This window comes from Pelobates fuscus, chromosome 1 (assembly GCF_036172605.1).
Source record: "Pelobates fuscus isolate aPelFus1 chromosome 1, aPelFus1.pri, whole genome shotgun sequence".
NCBI lineage: Eukaryota > Metazoa > Chordata > Amphibia > Anura > Pelobatidae > Pelobates > Pelobates fuscus.
The window spans coordinates 70,472-84,802 of NC_086317.1; the positions used below are offsets into that span (position 1 = coordinate 70,472).

General features: G+C 45.7%; 1 protein-coding gene across 2 annotated transcripts in view; it reads left to right on the forward strand.

Moving 5' to 3' along the window:
* Positions 1-463: 463 nt before the first annotated feature.
* Positions 464-14,331, forward strand: part of LOC134601056 (zinc finger protein 182-like) — a 108,546-nt gene continuing 94,678 nt past the window's right edge. The window contains exons 1-3 of one of the 2 annotated variants that reach the window (XM_063445477.1): positions 464-599; positions 4,262-4,395; positions 8,381-8,506. In XM_063445477.1, the coding sequence (XP_063301547.1) occupies positions 4,282-4,395; positions 8,381-8,506 (240 nt within the window). In that variant the 5' untranslated portion in view covers positions 464-599; positions 4,262-4,281. The remainder of the gene's footprint in view (positions 600-4,261; positions 4,396-8,380; positions 8,507-14,331) is intronic. The other variant, XM_063445486.1, reaches the window with a different exon arrangement.

Consider the following 14,331-nt stretch of genomic DNA (forward strand, 5'->3'; position numbering starts at 1 on the left):
GATAATATTGGGGATTACATGGACTGTCCCTAATTTGTCTTCTAATGTGTTCTGTGTGTGCTGGGCTCTGAAATTCCGAGATAGTCATTGTGATGATTTTATAGAGATTTTATCTTTTATTAAATACTGAATTTGGGGAGTGGGTAGCAGAAAAGCTCTCCGCCGGTCGGGAACCAACCGGAACCATTGTACACATTACCGAAAGAGCGGAGTGTTCCTGAGAGAAGACAACCGGAAGTGCGCTGCGTTTCAGAGAACATTGTATAGGAAGTACAGTGTGTTCCATCGTGGGCAACAGGAAGTACAGTGCGTTTCATCGCGGGTAACCGGAAGTTCCGTGCGTTCCATTGTAGGTAACAGGAAGTGTCGTGTGTTCCATCACCGTGCGTTCCATTGTAGGTAATAGGAAGTGTCGTGCGTTCCATTGTAGGTAACAGGAAATGCAATGCGTTCCATTGTAGGTAACAGGAAGAGCCGTGCGTTCCACTACGGGTATTCCTGAATAATTGGGTCTGAAGAACTGTGAAGTTTGTTTGTGAAAATATCGGTTTATTCGGATTATTTATGTTTATTTCGCACAGATTAGCGCCGTACATAGAGTGAGTGGTGTAAGGAGCGTCGTGTATATATAGGGTGTATGGGGGGGAGCATCATATATAGAGGGGGGAGCATCATATATAGAGGGAATGGGGGGGAGCATCATATATAGGGTGTATGGTGGGGGGGGGAGCATCATATATAGAGTGTATGGTGGGGGGATCATCATATATAGGGTGTATGGGGGGAGCATCATATATAGAGGGAATGGGGGGAGCATCATATATAGGGTGTATGGGGGGGGGAGCATCATATATAGAGGGAATGGGGGGGAGCATCATATATAGAGGGGGGAGCATCATATATAGAGGGAATGGGGGGGAGCATCATATATAGAGGGGGGAGCATCATATATAGAGGGGGGAGCATCATATATAGAGGGAATGGGGGGGATCATCATATATAGGGTGTATGGGGGGAGCATCATATATAGAGGGAATGGGGGGAGCATCATATATAGGGTGTATGGGGGGGGGAGCATCATATATAGAGGGAATGGGGGGGAGCATCATATATAGAGGGGGGAGCATCATATATAGAGGGAATGGGGGGGAGCATCATATATAGAGGGGGGAGCATCATATATAGAGGGGGGAGCATCATATATAGAGGGAATGGGGGGGAGCATCATATATAGGGTGTATGGTGGGGGGGGGGCATCATATATAGAGTGTATGGTGGGGGGATCATCATATATAGGGTGTATGGGGGGAGCATCATATATAGAGGGAATGGGGGGGAGCATCATATATAGGGTGTATGGGGGGGAGCATCATATATAGGGTGTATGGGGGGGGGAGCATCATATATAGAGGGAATGGGGGGAGCATCATATATAGAGGGGGGAGCATCATATATAGAGGGGGGAGCATCATATATAGAGGGGGGAGCATCATATATAGAGGGGGAGCATCATATATAGAGGGGGGAGCATCATATATAGAGGGAATGGGGGGAGCATCATATATAGAGGGGGAGCATCATATATAGAGGGGGGAGCATCATATATAGAGGGAATGGGGGGGAGCATCATATATAGGGTGTATGGTGGGGGGAGCATCATATATAGAGTGTATGGTGGGGGGATCATCATATATAGGGTGTATGGGGGGAGCATCATATATAGAGGGAATGGGGGGGAGCGTCATATATAGGGTGTATGGGGGGGAGCATCATATATAGAGGGAATGGGGGGGAGCATCATATATAGGGTGTATGGTGGGGGGGCATCATATATAGGGTGTATGGTGGGGGGGAGCATCATATATAGGGTGTATGGTGGGGGGGGCATCATATATAGGGTGTATGGTGGGGGAGCATCATATATAGGGTGTATGGTGGGGGGAGCATCATATATAGAGTGTATGGGGGGGCATCATATATAGGGTGTATGGGGGGAGCATCATATATAGGGTGTATGGGGGGGAGCATCATATATAGGGTGTATGGGGGGGAGCATCATATATAGCGTGTATGGGGGGAGCATCATATATAGGGTGTATGGTGGGGGGAGCATCATATATAGGGTGTATGGTGGTGGGATCATCATATATAGGGTGTATGGGGGGAGCATCATATATAGGGTGTATGGTGGGGGGAGCATCATATATAGGGTGTATGGTGGGGGGAGCATCATATATAGGGTGTATGGTGGGGGGAGCATCATATATAGGGTGTATGGTGGGGGAAGCATCATATATAGGGTGTATGGTGGGGGGAGCATCATATATAGGGTGTATGGAGGGGGGAGCATCATATATAGGGTGTATGGTGGGGGAAGCATCATATATAGGGTGTATGGTGGGGGGAGCATCATATATAGAGTGTATGGTGGGGGAGCATCATATATTTATTTTATTTATTTATTTATTATTGCCATTTATATAGCGCCAACAGATTCCGTAGCGCTTTACAATATCATGAGAGGGGATTTAGCTATAAATAGGACAATTACAAATAAACTTACAGGAACAATAGGTTGAAGAGGACCCTGCTCAATTGAGCTTACATTCTATAGGAGGTGGGGTGTAAAACACATTAGGACAGGAATTTGCAATCAAATAAGGTGGGCTGCCCTTTAGGAGAGGGTATGTGAGGTAGGGGTTAGTCTTGGAGGCCATAAGCTTTCCTAAAGAGATGGGTTTTAAGGCACTTCTTAAAAGATGCAAGACTAGGGGAGAGTCTGATGGCGGTTGGCAGGCTATTCCATAGGAAGGGAGCCGCCCGCGAGAAGTCCTGCAAGCGCGAGTTGGCCGTACGAGTGCGGACAACGGACAGGAGGTGGTCACGGGCAGAGCGGAGAGACCGAGAAGGGACATACCTATGGATCTGTGAGGAGATATAAGAGGGGATAGAGTTGTTCAGTGCTTTATAGGTGTGAGTTAGTACCTTGAATTGACTCCTATAGCATACAGGAAGCCAATGTAAGGACTGGCAGAGGGGTGAGGTGTGAGAGAAACGACTAGAGAGGAAAATCAATCTAGCAGCAGCGTTCATTACGGACTGTAGGGGTGCAGTACGGCTATTGGGAAGACCAATCAGGAGAGGGTTACAATAATCCATGCGGGAAATTACTAGAGCATGGACAAGCTCCTTGGTAGTATCTGGTGCAAGAAAGGGGCGGATGCGGGCTATGTTAGGCTATATATAGGGTGTATGGTGGGGGCGCATCATATATAGGGTGTATGGTGGGGGGAGCATCATATATAGGGTGTATGGTGGGGGGAGCATCATATATAGGGTGTATGGTGGGGGGAGCATCATATATAGGGTGTATGGTGGGGGGAGCATCATATATAGGGTGTATGGTGGGGGGAGCATCATATATAGGGTGTATGGTGGGGGGAGCATCATATATAGGGTGTATGGTGGGGGGAGCATCATATATAGGGTGTATGGTGGGGGGAGCATCATATATAGGGTGTATGGTGGGGGGAGCATCATATATAGGGTGTATGGTGGGGGGAGCATCATATATAGGGTGTATGGTGGGGGGAGCATCATATATAGGGTGTATGGTGGGGGGAGCATCATATATAGGGTGTATGGTGGGGGGAGCATCAAATATAGGGTGTATGGTGGGGGGAGCATCAAATATAGGGTGTATGGTGGGGGAGCATCATATATAGAGTGTATGGTGGGGGAGCATCATATATAGGGTGTATGGTGGGGGGAGCATCATATATAGGGTGTATGGTGGGGGGAGCATCATATATAGGGTGTATGGTGGGGGGAGCATCAAATATAGGGTGTATGGTGGGGGGAGCATCAAATATAGGGTGTATGGTGGGGGGAGCATCATATATAGAGTGTATGGTGGGGGGAGCATCATATATAGGGTGTATTGTGGGGGAGCACGGTATATGGAGTGTATGAAGGGAGCACCTTATATTGGGGGGCGGTGGTGTACATGTAGTGTGTGTGTGTGTGTGTGTATGAGGAGGGCGCCGTATATAGCGTATGTGGTGGAAGCACTTGGTCTGAAGATTGTACATAGGTTTTGTGCATGTTTGGAATATGTAAGCATCAACCACACATAAGTGCAAGTCAGTTAGTTACCCCATTTAATGCTTTATCATTTATTAGGTGAAGTAAAACAAAATGTGAACGAATTGGGAATGTTATCATGTTCTATATTAAGACTAATGAGCTGTCCTGGTTTTAGATCCTCACTGAAGATTTTCCATGGCAACTACTGACCATTCCGATTCTTTTGTTGGGATCTCTTCTTCTGGAAAAGCTCTGTCTCAGAGAGTGGTGAAACATGCCCTTGCAATCATACATCTTTTGACCACTGAGGTATGTTATAGTATCAGTAAGGACAGAGTGACCCTGCAAGACAGGATGTCACATTGTGATAGAGTGATACTCTGTGATCGATCGACCTTTGGTTATATGCTAATGTTGGGAAGTGACTATGGCAGTGTTATACTGCAGGATGACATGGTGACTGTGGGAGGATGATACTGCAGCGTGACACGCAGACTGTGAGTGTGAAAACAATGGTATCAAATGTTCGGGATACAGGTATATAAAATTACCTATGCACTGTAACCATAAAAGACCATCATAGGGCAATATGTATACAATAAAAGCATATAGTTTAAATAACTTCAAACACTCACAATATTTAGAGCCAATATAAGTCAGCTCTAAACTACGCAGGCAGATTCATCAGTAATCTGATGTTGAAGACAGGTATATTTTCATCATCCAGCCCTCTAGAAAGCTAGTGAAATTCTTCTGTGTAAGGCTTCAGGAAACAGATGGATACAGGTAAAGTGCATAGATCTGTAGCCACTAGTAGTTGCCATCATCAGCCATCAACGCTTTTCGACCATAAGCATAGATCTTCCTCAGCTGCATGTAAATACACAAGCGGGCAAACGCCCTTATATACCATTACAAAAATCGGAACAAGTGTGTTCATTACTATACAAAAACACTCCCCTGTCCATATATGGAAGATGTCCCTTGCAGTTCCGCCCCACTCAATATGGAGGATGGGCCATGCCGTCCGTTATAGACACTCGTGACCCTCCCAAGATGGCCGCTGGTCCATTCCAGACCACAATAGCCAAATACTTCCATCAATTACGTAACACTCGGTGACGCGATCATCATGCGTCCATGGCTTGTCTTCGCGGCGGATGTAGGTGATGTATTTCCAGTATCCATGCGATCCACATCCAAGGATCACCCACAATGAAAATTTCTGAAGTCCAACATCCTGTGTGATCCGAACGTCCCATAGTCTCAATATGTCGGTAGAGTTCAGAGTAAAGTTCATAGATCTGTAGCTACTAGTAGCTGCCATCATCAGCCATGGCTACAAAATATTCCTAAAGGCCAATTCTTAAGATTGAAGAGAAAGTGTTCGGACCAGACAGACTTTATTAATCAATCTTCTTTAAATAAAAAGCTATTTGTGCAAAAAGGTTATAATGAGCTTAGTCTCCCAAAAAACATTGATGAGATCAATGAATTTGATCGATCACAATTATTACAATATAGAAAAAGCGACACAATAATTGAAGACAAACACATTCCACCCAATTTTATTTACTGTAGTAACATCGGCGTTCTAAAAAGAATTGTAAATAAAAATTAGCACATACTGAGACAAGAGCAGGATATTCAGGATTTTAAAGGAGACAAACTAAAATTCATTTTCAGAAGGGCAAAACATTTGAAACATTTTAATTTCTAGTTATGTTGAAAAAGTAAAAGGAAATCATTTTCTGGAGGATTGGTCCAAAAAACAAAGGGCTTTTCTACCAATGTGTCAATTGCAATGCTTGTAAAATTACTTTTATTACTAAGAAAAAAGAAAATGTTATATCTACAACAACAAGAAAGGATTTTAATATTAAATCTTTTATCATATGTGAGTCTAAAAATTCAATTTATCTTCTGAGATGCACATGTGGCTTTCAGAAATATTAATCGGATTTTAAATCACAGTGTGCCGAACATAATAATGGAATTTATGGCAATTGAGAAAGTTAACTCATTGGAGGGGAGGCAATAGTGTTTTTCATTTAAATAAAAAAGAAATCAATTGGATTTTTGAGCTGCAAACTTTGTGCCATAAAGGGCTAAATATTGAGATTGGATCACTTCTCTAAGAAACCTTTTTTTAAGATGCTTATTCCTTTTTAATATTAAAAGGTTTTTATATTATACACCTTTTAGGGACATTTTTGTTTTCTTCTCTAGTTCCAGTATTAAGGTGTGGGGGTTTTGTTTTCTTTCCATGATTATTTTATGACTAATTTACTGTTTTATGCCCTGAATGCTTTTTTCCCTTATTATGCCTGTAACGGATCGACGGGCACCCCGACTGGGTACCTCCATTGAAGGATGCTCCTAGCGCTTCCTGAGGACTCCAAGCACTGCAGCAGACACCACAACCACCGAACCGGAGCAGCATACGAATGCTCTCAAGCATATGAATGCTGTAAACAGCTGAACAGGAAAAGCATACAATCAGCTTACACTCCTGGCAATCAGCATACAATCCAATTCCCCCAATAACGAGACAACACTTCGTTTTGAGGTCAAGGAGAACAGACTGTACTGGCACATACAGCCTCTTTTATTCCCAATCCACAAACAGAACAACCAATGAATCCGTACAATACACACAGACACTCCCACACAAAATCCTCCCCTCTGCCTGTGATATGATTACTGAACACAATGGGTAATATAATTATCACAGGCAGAGGAATACAGTTTTATAAAACATATCACAGGGACCCCAAAACATGCAATAACCCCATAAAAAGTATATCCTCAGAACCAGAGGATCTGGGTGAACCACATATCCATAATTCACCCAGATCCATTCAGTAGTTTGGAAGATACAGTTTAATGCAGATTCCGCAGAACATATACAGATTATATAAAAAATAATTACTGTATAATGTGTCCCCTGTTGTATAGTTTAAAACTACTGCACAATGTCTTTGTGCACCAAATACCGGCGAGATGGCACTGTGTAGAAAAGTCACAACAGTGTCTGTGAGTTAAAATGGCCGCCATCCATTGTTCTCACCATGTGCTTCATCCATTGTTCTCACCATGTGCCTCTGATACATGAAATGGTGGCCACCCAGTAACTCCACAGTATGTCCCCAGATGGTTCTTAAAGGGCCAGCAGCAGCATAATACAATACAACATGCCCAAATCCGTTCCTAGAAGGGCAATACATCCCAGGGCAAGAGGCTGGCAAGCAGTCCTCTCCAGGCACAAGTGGTGGGGCTGGTTCCGCCACAATGCCCTTATCCAATATGGTGATCTATGAACTTTACTCTGAATTCTACTGACATATTGAAACTATGGGACGTTCGGATCACACAGGAAGTTGAACTTCATCCATTTTCATTGTGGGTGAACCTTATATGTGGATCGGAGGTGGAATGCATGGATACTGGAAAGACGTCACCAACATCCGCCGCGAAGACAAGCCACGTACGCATGATGATCGCGTCACCGGAAGTTATGTCATCAATGCAAGTATTTGGTTATCGTGGTCCGGAATGGACTCGCGGCCATCTTGGGAGGGTCACGAGTGTCTATAATGGACGGAATGGCCCATCCTCCATATTGAGTAGGGCGGAACTGCAAGGGACATCTTCCATATATGGACAGGGGAGTGTTTTTGTATAGTAATGAACACACTTGTTATGATTTTTATAATGGTATATAAGGGCGTTTGCCCACTTGTGTATTTACATGCAGCTGAGGAAGATCTATGCTTATGGTCGAAAAGCGTTGTGCTTGCTTTTATTATATTTGTGTTTAATAAAAGTTTTACCTGTATCCATCTGGTTCCTGAATCCTTATACAGAAGAATTTAACTGTCTTTCCGGAGGGCCAGATGATGAAAAAAATATATATATATTGTATACATATTGCCCTATGATGGTCTTTTATGTTTACAGTGCATTGGTAATTTTTTATACCTGTATCCCGAACATTATATACCATGGTGTGCGCGCGATCACCTTATTCAATTTTTTATTGTACGTATGTATTAAGTGCTTTTTGTGACTGCGCACTTGGGTGATGTTTTTGCTGCACTGTTTTTTGTTTTGTTTTTTTAATCCTCATCTGTATATATTTTTTATTGGATGGTAGCGCTACCTTTCCCTTTTTTTTTTACTTATTCACTAACTCATGGTGACAAAATGGCCGTAAGTCTATAAAGTGATGCTGGGGAATGGATTGATGTAGGATGACCCCATGTGCTGGATATTATTTATGTCTTCATTATAGGGTAATGCACTGGTACCTGCGGAAAATGGGCTTTGTCTGTCTCTTGACAAGAGAACTGATGGAAAGAGGCTGGCAATGGGACGAATCATGAAGCTGGTACTAGGGATCATTCACCTTATGAATGAGGTTAGTCTGCAAGACTATTACCCTCCGATCACACGTTAAATTGACCTGAGTACATTTAAAAATAGGTTGGTTGATCCACTAATGATTAGCTGTCAAGGGCTGCATTATAGCAGATTTATTGACCCCACAAACCTACAATCTGGCATATGGGAGCCTGAGTGTCCCTTTAATAATATAAACCCACCCAGTATAACTGTAACCTAACCTACACAGTGCATTTAACATGTGTGGGAGCCGGGAGTGTCCCTTTAATAATATAAACCCACCCAGTATAATTAACTGTAACCTAACCTACACAGTGTATCTAACGTGTGTGGGAGCCTGGAGCATTTCTTTAATAATATAAACCCACCCAGTATAACTGTAACCTAACCTACACAGTGCATTTAACATGTGTGGGAGCCGGGAGTGTCCCTTTAATAATATAAACCCACCCAGTATAACAAGCTGTAAACTAACCTACACAGTGCACCTAACGTGTGGGGGAGCCTGGAGCATTTCTTTAATAATATAAACCCACCCAGTATAACTAACTGTAACCTAACCTACACAGTGCATCAAACGTGTGTGGGAGCCGGGAGTGTACCTTTAATAATATAAACCCACCCAGTATAACTAACTGTAACCTAACCTACACAGTGCATTTAACATGTGTGGGAGCCGGGAGTGTCCCTTTAATAATATAAACCCACCCAGTATAACAAGCTGTAAACTAACCTACACAGTGCACCTAACGTGTGGGGGAGCCTGGATCATTTCTTTAATAATATAAATCCAGTACTGTATAACTAACTGTAACCTAACCTACACAGTGCACCTAACGTGTGTGGGAGCCTGGAGTGTCCCTTTAATAATATAAACCCAGCCACTATAACTAAATGTAACCTAATCTACACAGTGCATCTAACGTGTGTGGGAGCCTGGAGTGTCCCTTTAATAATATAAACCCACCCAGTATAACTGTACCCTAACCTACACAGTGCATCTAACGTGTGTGGGAGCCTGGAGTGTCCCGTTAATAATATAAACCCACCCAGTATAACTAACTGTAACCTAACCTACACAGTGCACCTAATGTGTGTGGGAGCCTGGAGTGTCCCTTTAATAATATAAACCCAGCCACTATAACTAAATGTAACCTAACCTACACAGTGCATCTAACGTGTGTGGGAGCCTGGAGTGTCCATTTAATAATATAAAACCAACCCAGCATAACTAACCTAACCTTATATCTAATTTCTGCAACACTCCATTTCCACTCTCTGATCACCACCTCTTATCATTTGCTCTCGCGTACCCCCTCACCCAACAACCTCAACCTAACCCTCCTCAACTCAGGAGGGACCTTAATTCTCTTGATCTCCAGCAGTTGTCAGCTGACATTGATTCACAACTGCTGTCCATCCCTTCCCTCTCCTGTCCTTCACTGGCCATCTCCACATATAACTCTACTCTTACATCTGCCTTGAACGATGCAACGCCACTCTAAACAAGCACCTCAAGGAGGACCCGGCCCCAACCGTGGCATACTAAATCAACGCGCTAACTGCAAAGATGCTCCCGCTGTGCTGAACGCTCCTGGACGAAGTCTCGCACCAAGTCAGACTTTCTCCATTATAGATTCATATTGTGTTCATACAGTGCAGCCCTTGCCCTTGCCAAACAGTCCTACTTTTCCTCTCCATTAGTTCATGCTCCCGTAACCCCAGGCGTCTCTTTGACACCTTTAATTCTCTTCTTCGCCCTGCTGTGGCCACCCCCCAAACTAACCTTACTGCTGATAACTTTGCATGTTACTTCACTGACAAGATTGAACAGCTAAGGAAAGAATTCTCCCCTCCTTGCCATTCTGTTTCTCAACCACACATAGATCATGCCTTTCCTACCCTTCAGACATTCTCCCCAGCTACTGACCAAGAGGTGGCTGCTCTTCTTTGCTCCTCTCACCCCACCACTTGCCCACTCGATCCTGTCCCATCTCACCTTATCAGATCTCTCTCCACTTGTCTCGTGCCTTCTTTAACACACATCTTCAACTGCTCTCTCTCTTCTGGCATCGTCCCTGCTGACCTTAAACATGCCACTGTAGTACCTATACTAAAAAAAAACCATCCCTCGACCCGTCCACCCCCTCTAACTACCGTCCCATATCCCTGCTCCCTTTTTCCTCAAAGCTTCTGGAAAGAATTGTCTTTACCCGTGTGTCTCATTTCCTCAATTCCAACTCTCTCCTTGACCCCCTTCAATCTGGCTTCCACCCTCTCCACTCTACAGAGACTGCACTTATCAAAGTTACTAACGACCTAATCACAGCTAAATCCAGCGGCCTTTGACACCGTTGATCATGCTCTCCTTCTTCAAACTCTTCAATCACTTGGTCTCTGTGACTCTGTCCTCTCATGGTTTTCTTTTTATCATTCCCAACGCTCATTCAGTGTCTCTTTTTCTAATTATACCTCCTCCCCTCGTCCTGTCTCGGTTGGAGTCCCCCAAGCCTCTGTCCTTGGTCTCCTTGTGTAACGGACCGTTTTGCTCAAAAGGGGATAAAACCCAGTTTAGGCGATAATCCCCTTTAGATAGACCAGCAGCCACTATAAGCACCAACTTCCCGAACTCCCAAACTGCACGAATTCACCAACTCTCGAACAGCAGACACACGAACCCTGGAAGCAGCCGAACAGGAAAAGCAATACGAACAGCTTACACTCCTGGCAGTCGGCATACAGTCCCCTTTCCCCCAAGAAAGAGACACACTCCAGCTTCAGGGTTAAACAGCAACAACACTGATTTATTCACACACAGGCTTATATGAGATTCTCCCATGCAAGGGAGGGGTTTACAATAGACCAATCCAGTTTAAGGTACAACCCACACATCTCCTCCCTCTAACTTATCTGTTAACACAATTAACATGGACATAGTTTTACCCAAGTTTTGGATGTACCCTAAATACTTGGGGTACATCCACAAATCCAATGTCTCCAGATAGCCCTAGTCTGGAGGAACAACATACGTTAAAATCAGCCCATTCGGATAAAGGGTTCGGGAGTTATGGGACTTTAAAGTATTGACCGACCGCATGGGTAAAGTATCCGAAAACAGTTCCATGCATTTTGGCCCTGCGGTCGGTCACAGACAAGGGAATGAAAACAGACAAATTGCCTGGTTTATGGAGCCTAAGGGGGATTCGAATGAATCCCCTAGTTCGTGGGGTTCTTTCTACCGAACGGCGGGCCGTTCGGTAGTTCCCATACGAACTTCTGGAAGTATGGAGGTCTCAGCGGTGTTTGCCTAGTCGAGCGTCCGATTTTACTTCCAGACACTCGACGGCAAAACACCGCTGCCTTGGTGGGTTGCTGAGTGGGCAGAGACCAGCGGTACTCTGTCCTGGTGCCAGCACTACCACGGGAGTAGTCTGGTTGGAGCCTGGTTGTTGGAGACTGACTGTCTCCCCTGTAGGTGCATAGCTCGGCTGCCGGAGGGGGAGACCGACTGTCTCCCCTTTGGATACACCGCTCCGTGGCTGGAGGACAGGACCGACCGTCCCTACGCCTTGGGCTGGAAGTGCAGAGACTACGGTCCCATCTGCACAGTTGTGGGGCTTAACATCTCCCCTTGGTGGGGTAGGCTGCCGCTGGAGAGAGGGTGTAACAAGCTCCTCTCGCTGGACGGTAAACTGCCGCTGGGAAGAGGGGTTAGCAGGCTCCTCTCCCTGGCATTCTCTCTGCTGGTGGAAAGGGGAACCAGCTGTCTCCCCTTTCATTCTCTTGTCCTGCTGCTGGGGTGGAAGGACGGCACCTTCTGCTCCCTGGGTTACACACTGCCGCTGGGGAGGATGGACGACACCATCAGCTCCCGTGGGTACACACTGCCGCTGGGGAGGAAGGACTGCACCTTCTACTCCCTGGGACACACACTGCCGCTGGGGAGGAAGGACGGCACCTTCGGCTCCCTGGGCTACACACTGCCGCTGGGGAGGATGGACGACACCATCAGCTCCCTGGGGTACACACTGCCGCTGGGGAGGAAGGACGATACCTTCTGCTCCCTGGGACACACACTGCCGCTGGGGAGGATGGACGACACCATCAGCTCCCTGGGGTACACACTGCCGCTGGGGAGGAAGGACGGCACCTTCGGCTCCCTGGGGTACACACTGCCGCTGGGGAGGATGGACAACACCATCAGCTCCCTGGGGTACACACTGCCGCTGGGGAGGAAGGACGGCACCTTCTGCTCCCTGGGTTACACACTGCCGCTGGGGAGGATGGACGACACCATCAGCTCCCTGCAACTTGCTCGGCCACTGGGGTCTCTCCCAACTTGCCAACTTCCGTGCCTGCCCTGCTCCGACCTGTAGGTACTCTTCTACCTGTCTACTCACGAGCTGCACGTATTTCTCCGGGGGGTTGGGTCCGAGGAAAATCAGCCGTGATCTCAGCTCTTTGTCAAACTCCTCCTGCGTGTAGCTGGGTGCCATGCTTGCTCTGCTGCAGTTAGTTCCTTGTAGATAGGGGCGCTGTACGGGTACTGGCGTTGCCCTCACTTTGTAATCCAGGAATGGTGTTGTCTGTAGCTGTCCCTCTAGTTGTAGGAACGATCCCGCCGCTTGCCACCAATTGTAACGGACCGTTTTGCTCAAAAGGGGATAAAACCCAGTTTAGGCGATAATCCCCTTTAGATAGACCAGCAGCTACTATAAGCACCAACTTCCCGAACTCCCAAACTGCACGAATTCACCAACTCTCGAACAGCAGACACACGAACCCTGGAAGCAGCCGAACAGGAAAAGCAATACGAACAGCTTACACTCCTGGCAGTCGGCATACAGTCCCCTTTCCCCCAAGAAAGAGACACACTCCAGCTTCAGGGTTAAACAGCAACAACACTGATTTATTCACACACAGGCTTATATGAGATTCTCCCATGCAAGGGAGGGGTTTACAATAGACCAATCCAGTTTAAGGTACAACCCACACATCTCCTCCCTCTAACTTATCTGTTAACACAATTAACATGGACATAGTTTTACCCAAGTTTTGGATGTACCCTAAATACTTGGGGTACATCCACAAATCCAATGTCTCCAGATAGCCCTAGTCTGGAGGAACAACATACGTTAAAATCAGCCCATTCGGATAAAGGGTTCGGGAGTTATGGGACTTTAAAGTATTGACCGACCGCATGGGTAAAGTATCCGAAAACAGTTCCATGCATTTTGGCCCTGCGTTCGGTCACAGACAAGGGAATGAACACAGACGAATTACCTGGTTTATGGAGCCTAAGGGGGATTCGAATGAATCCCCTAGTTCGTGGGGTTCTTTCTACCGAACGGCGGGCCATTCGGTAGTTCCCATACGAACTTCTGGAAGTATGGAGGTCTCAGCGGTGTTTGCCTAGTCGAGCGTCCGATTTTAGTTCCAGACACTCGACGGCAAAACACCGCTGTTCGGGAGTTTAAGATGGCCGCCGCCACATGTTCGTTTCCCGAATGGCGGCCACCCAGAAGACAAAGAATACATTACACTGATTGCCAATTACCCGTTCGCAACATTGTTGCAAACGGTAATTGGAGGCACACTTATTCCTGGGTGGTCTGGTTGTTCGGTAGTTTCACTCAGTACAATGAATGGAGTGATTCTACCGAACAATCAGTTGAATGCTGCATACATATAACCCAGGTTAACTGAAGACATAAATACATACATGATATTAAAGGATTAAAGGCAGTATTACTGTAATATGCTCCACAGTCTTAAAGGTACAGTATCCCAAAAAGTCCCAATAGGTCCACGGATGGCCCTTAAAGGCCCAGTAGCAGTAAT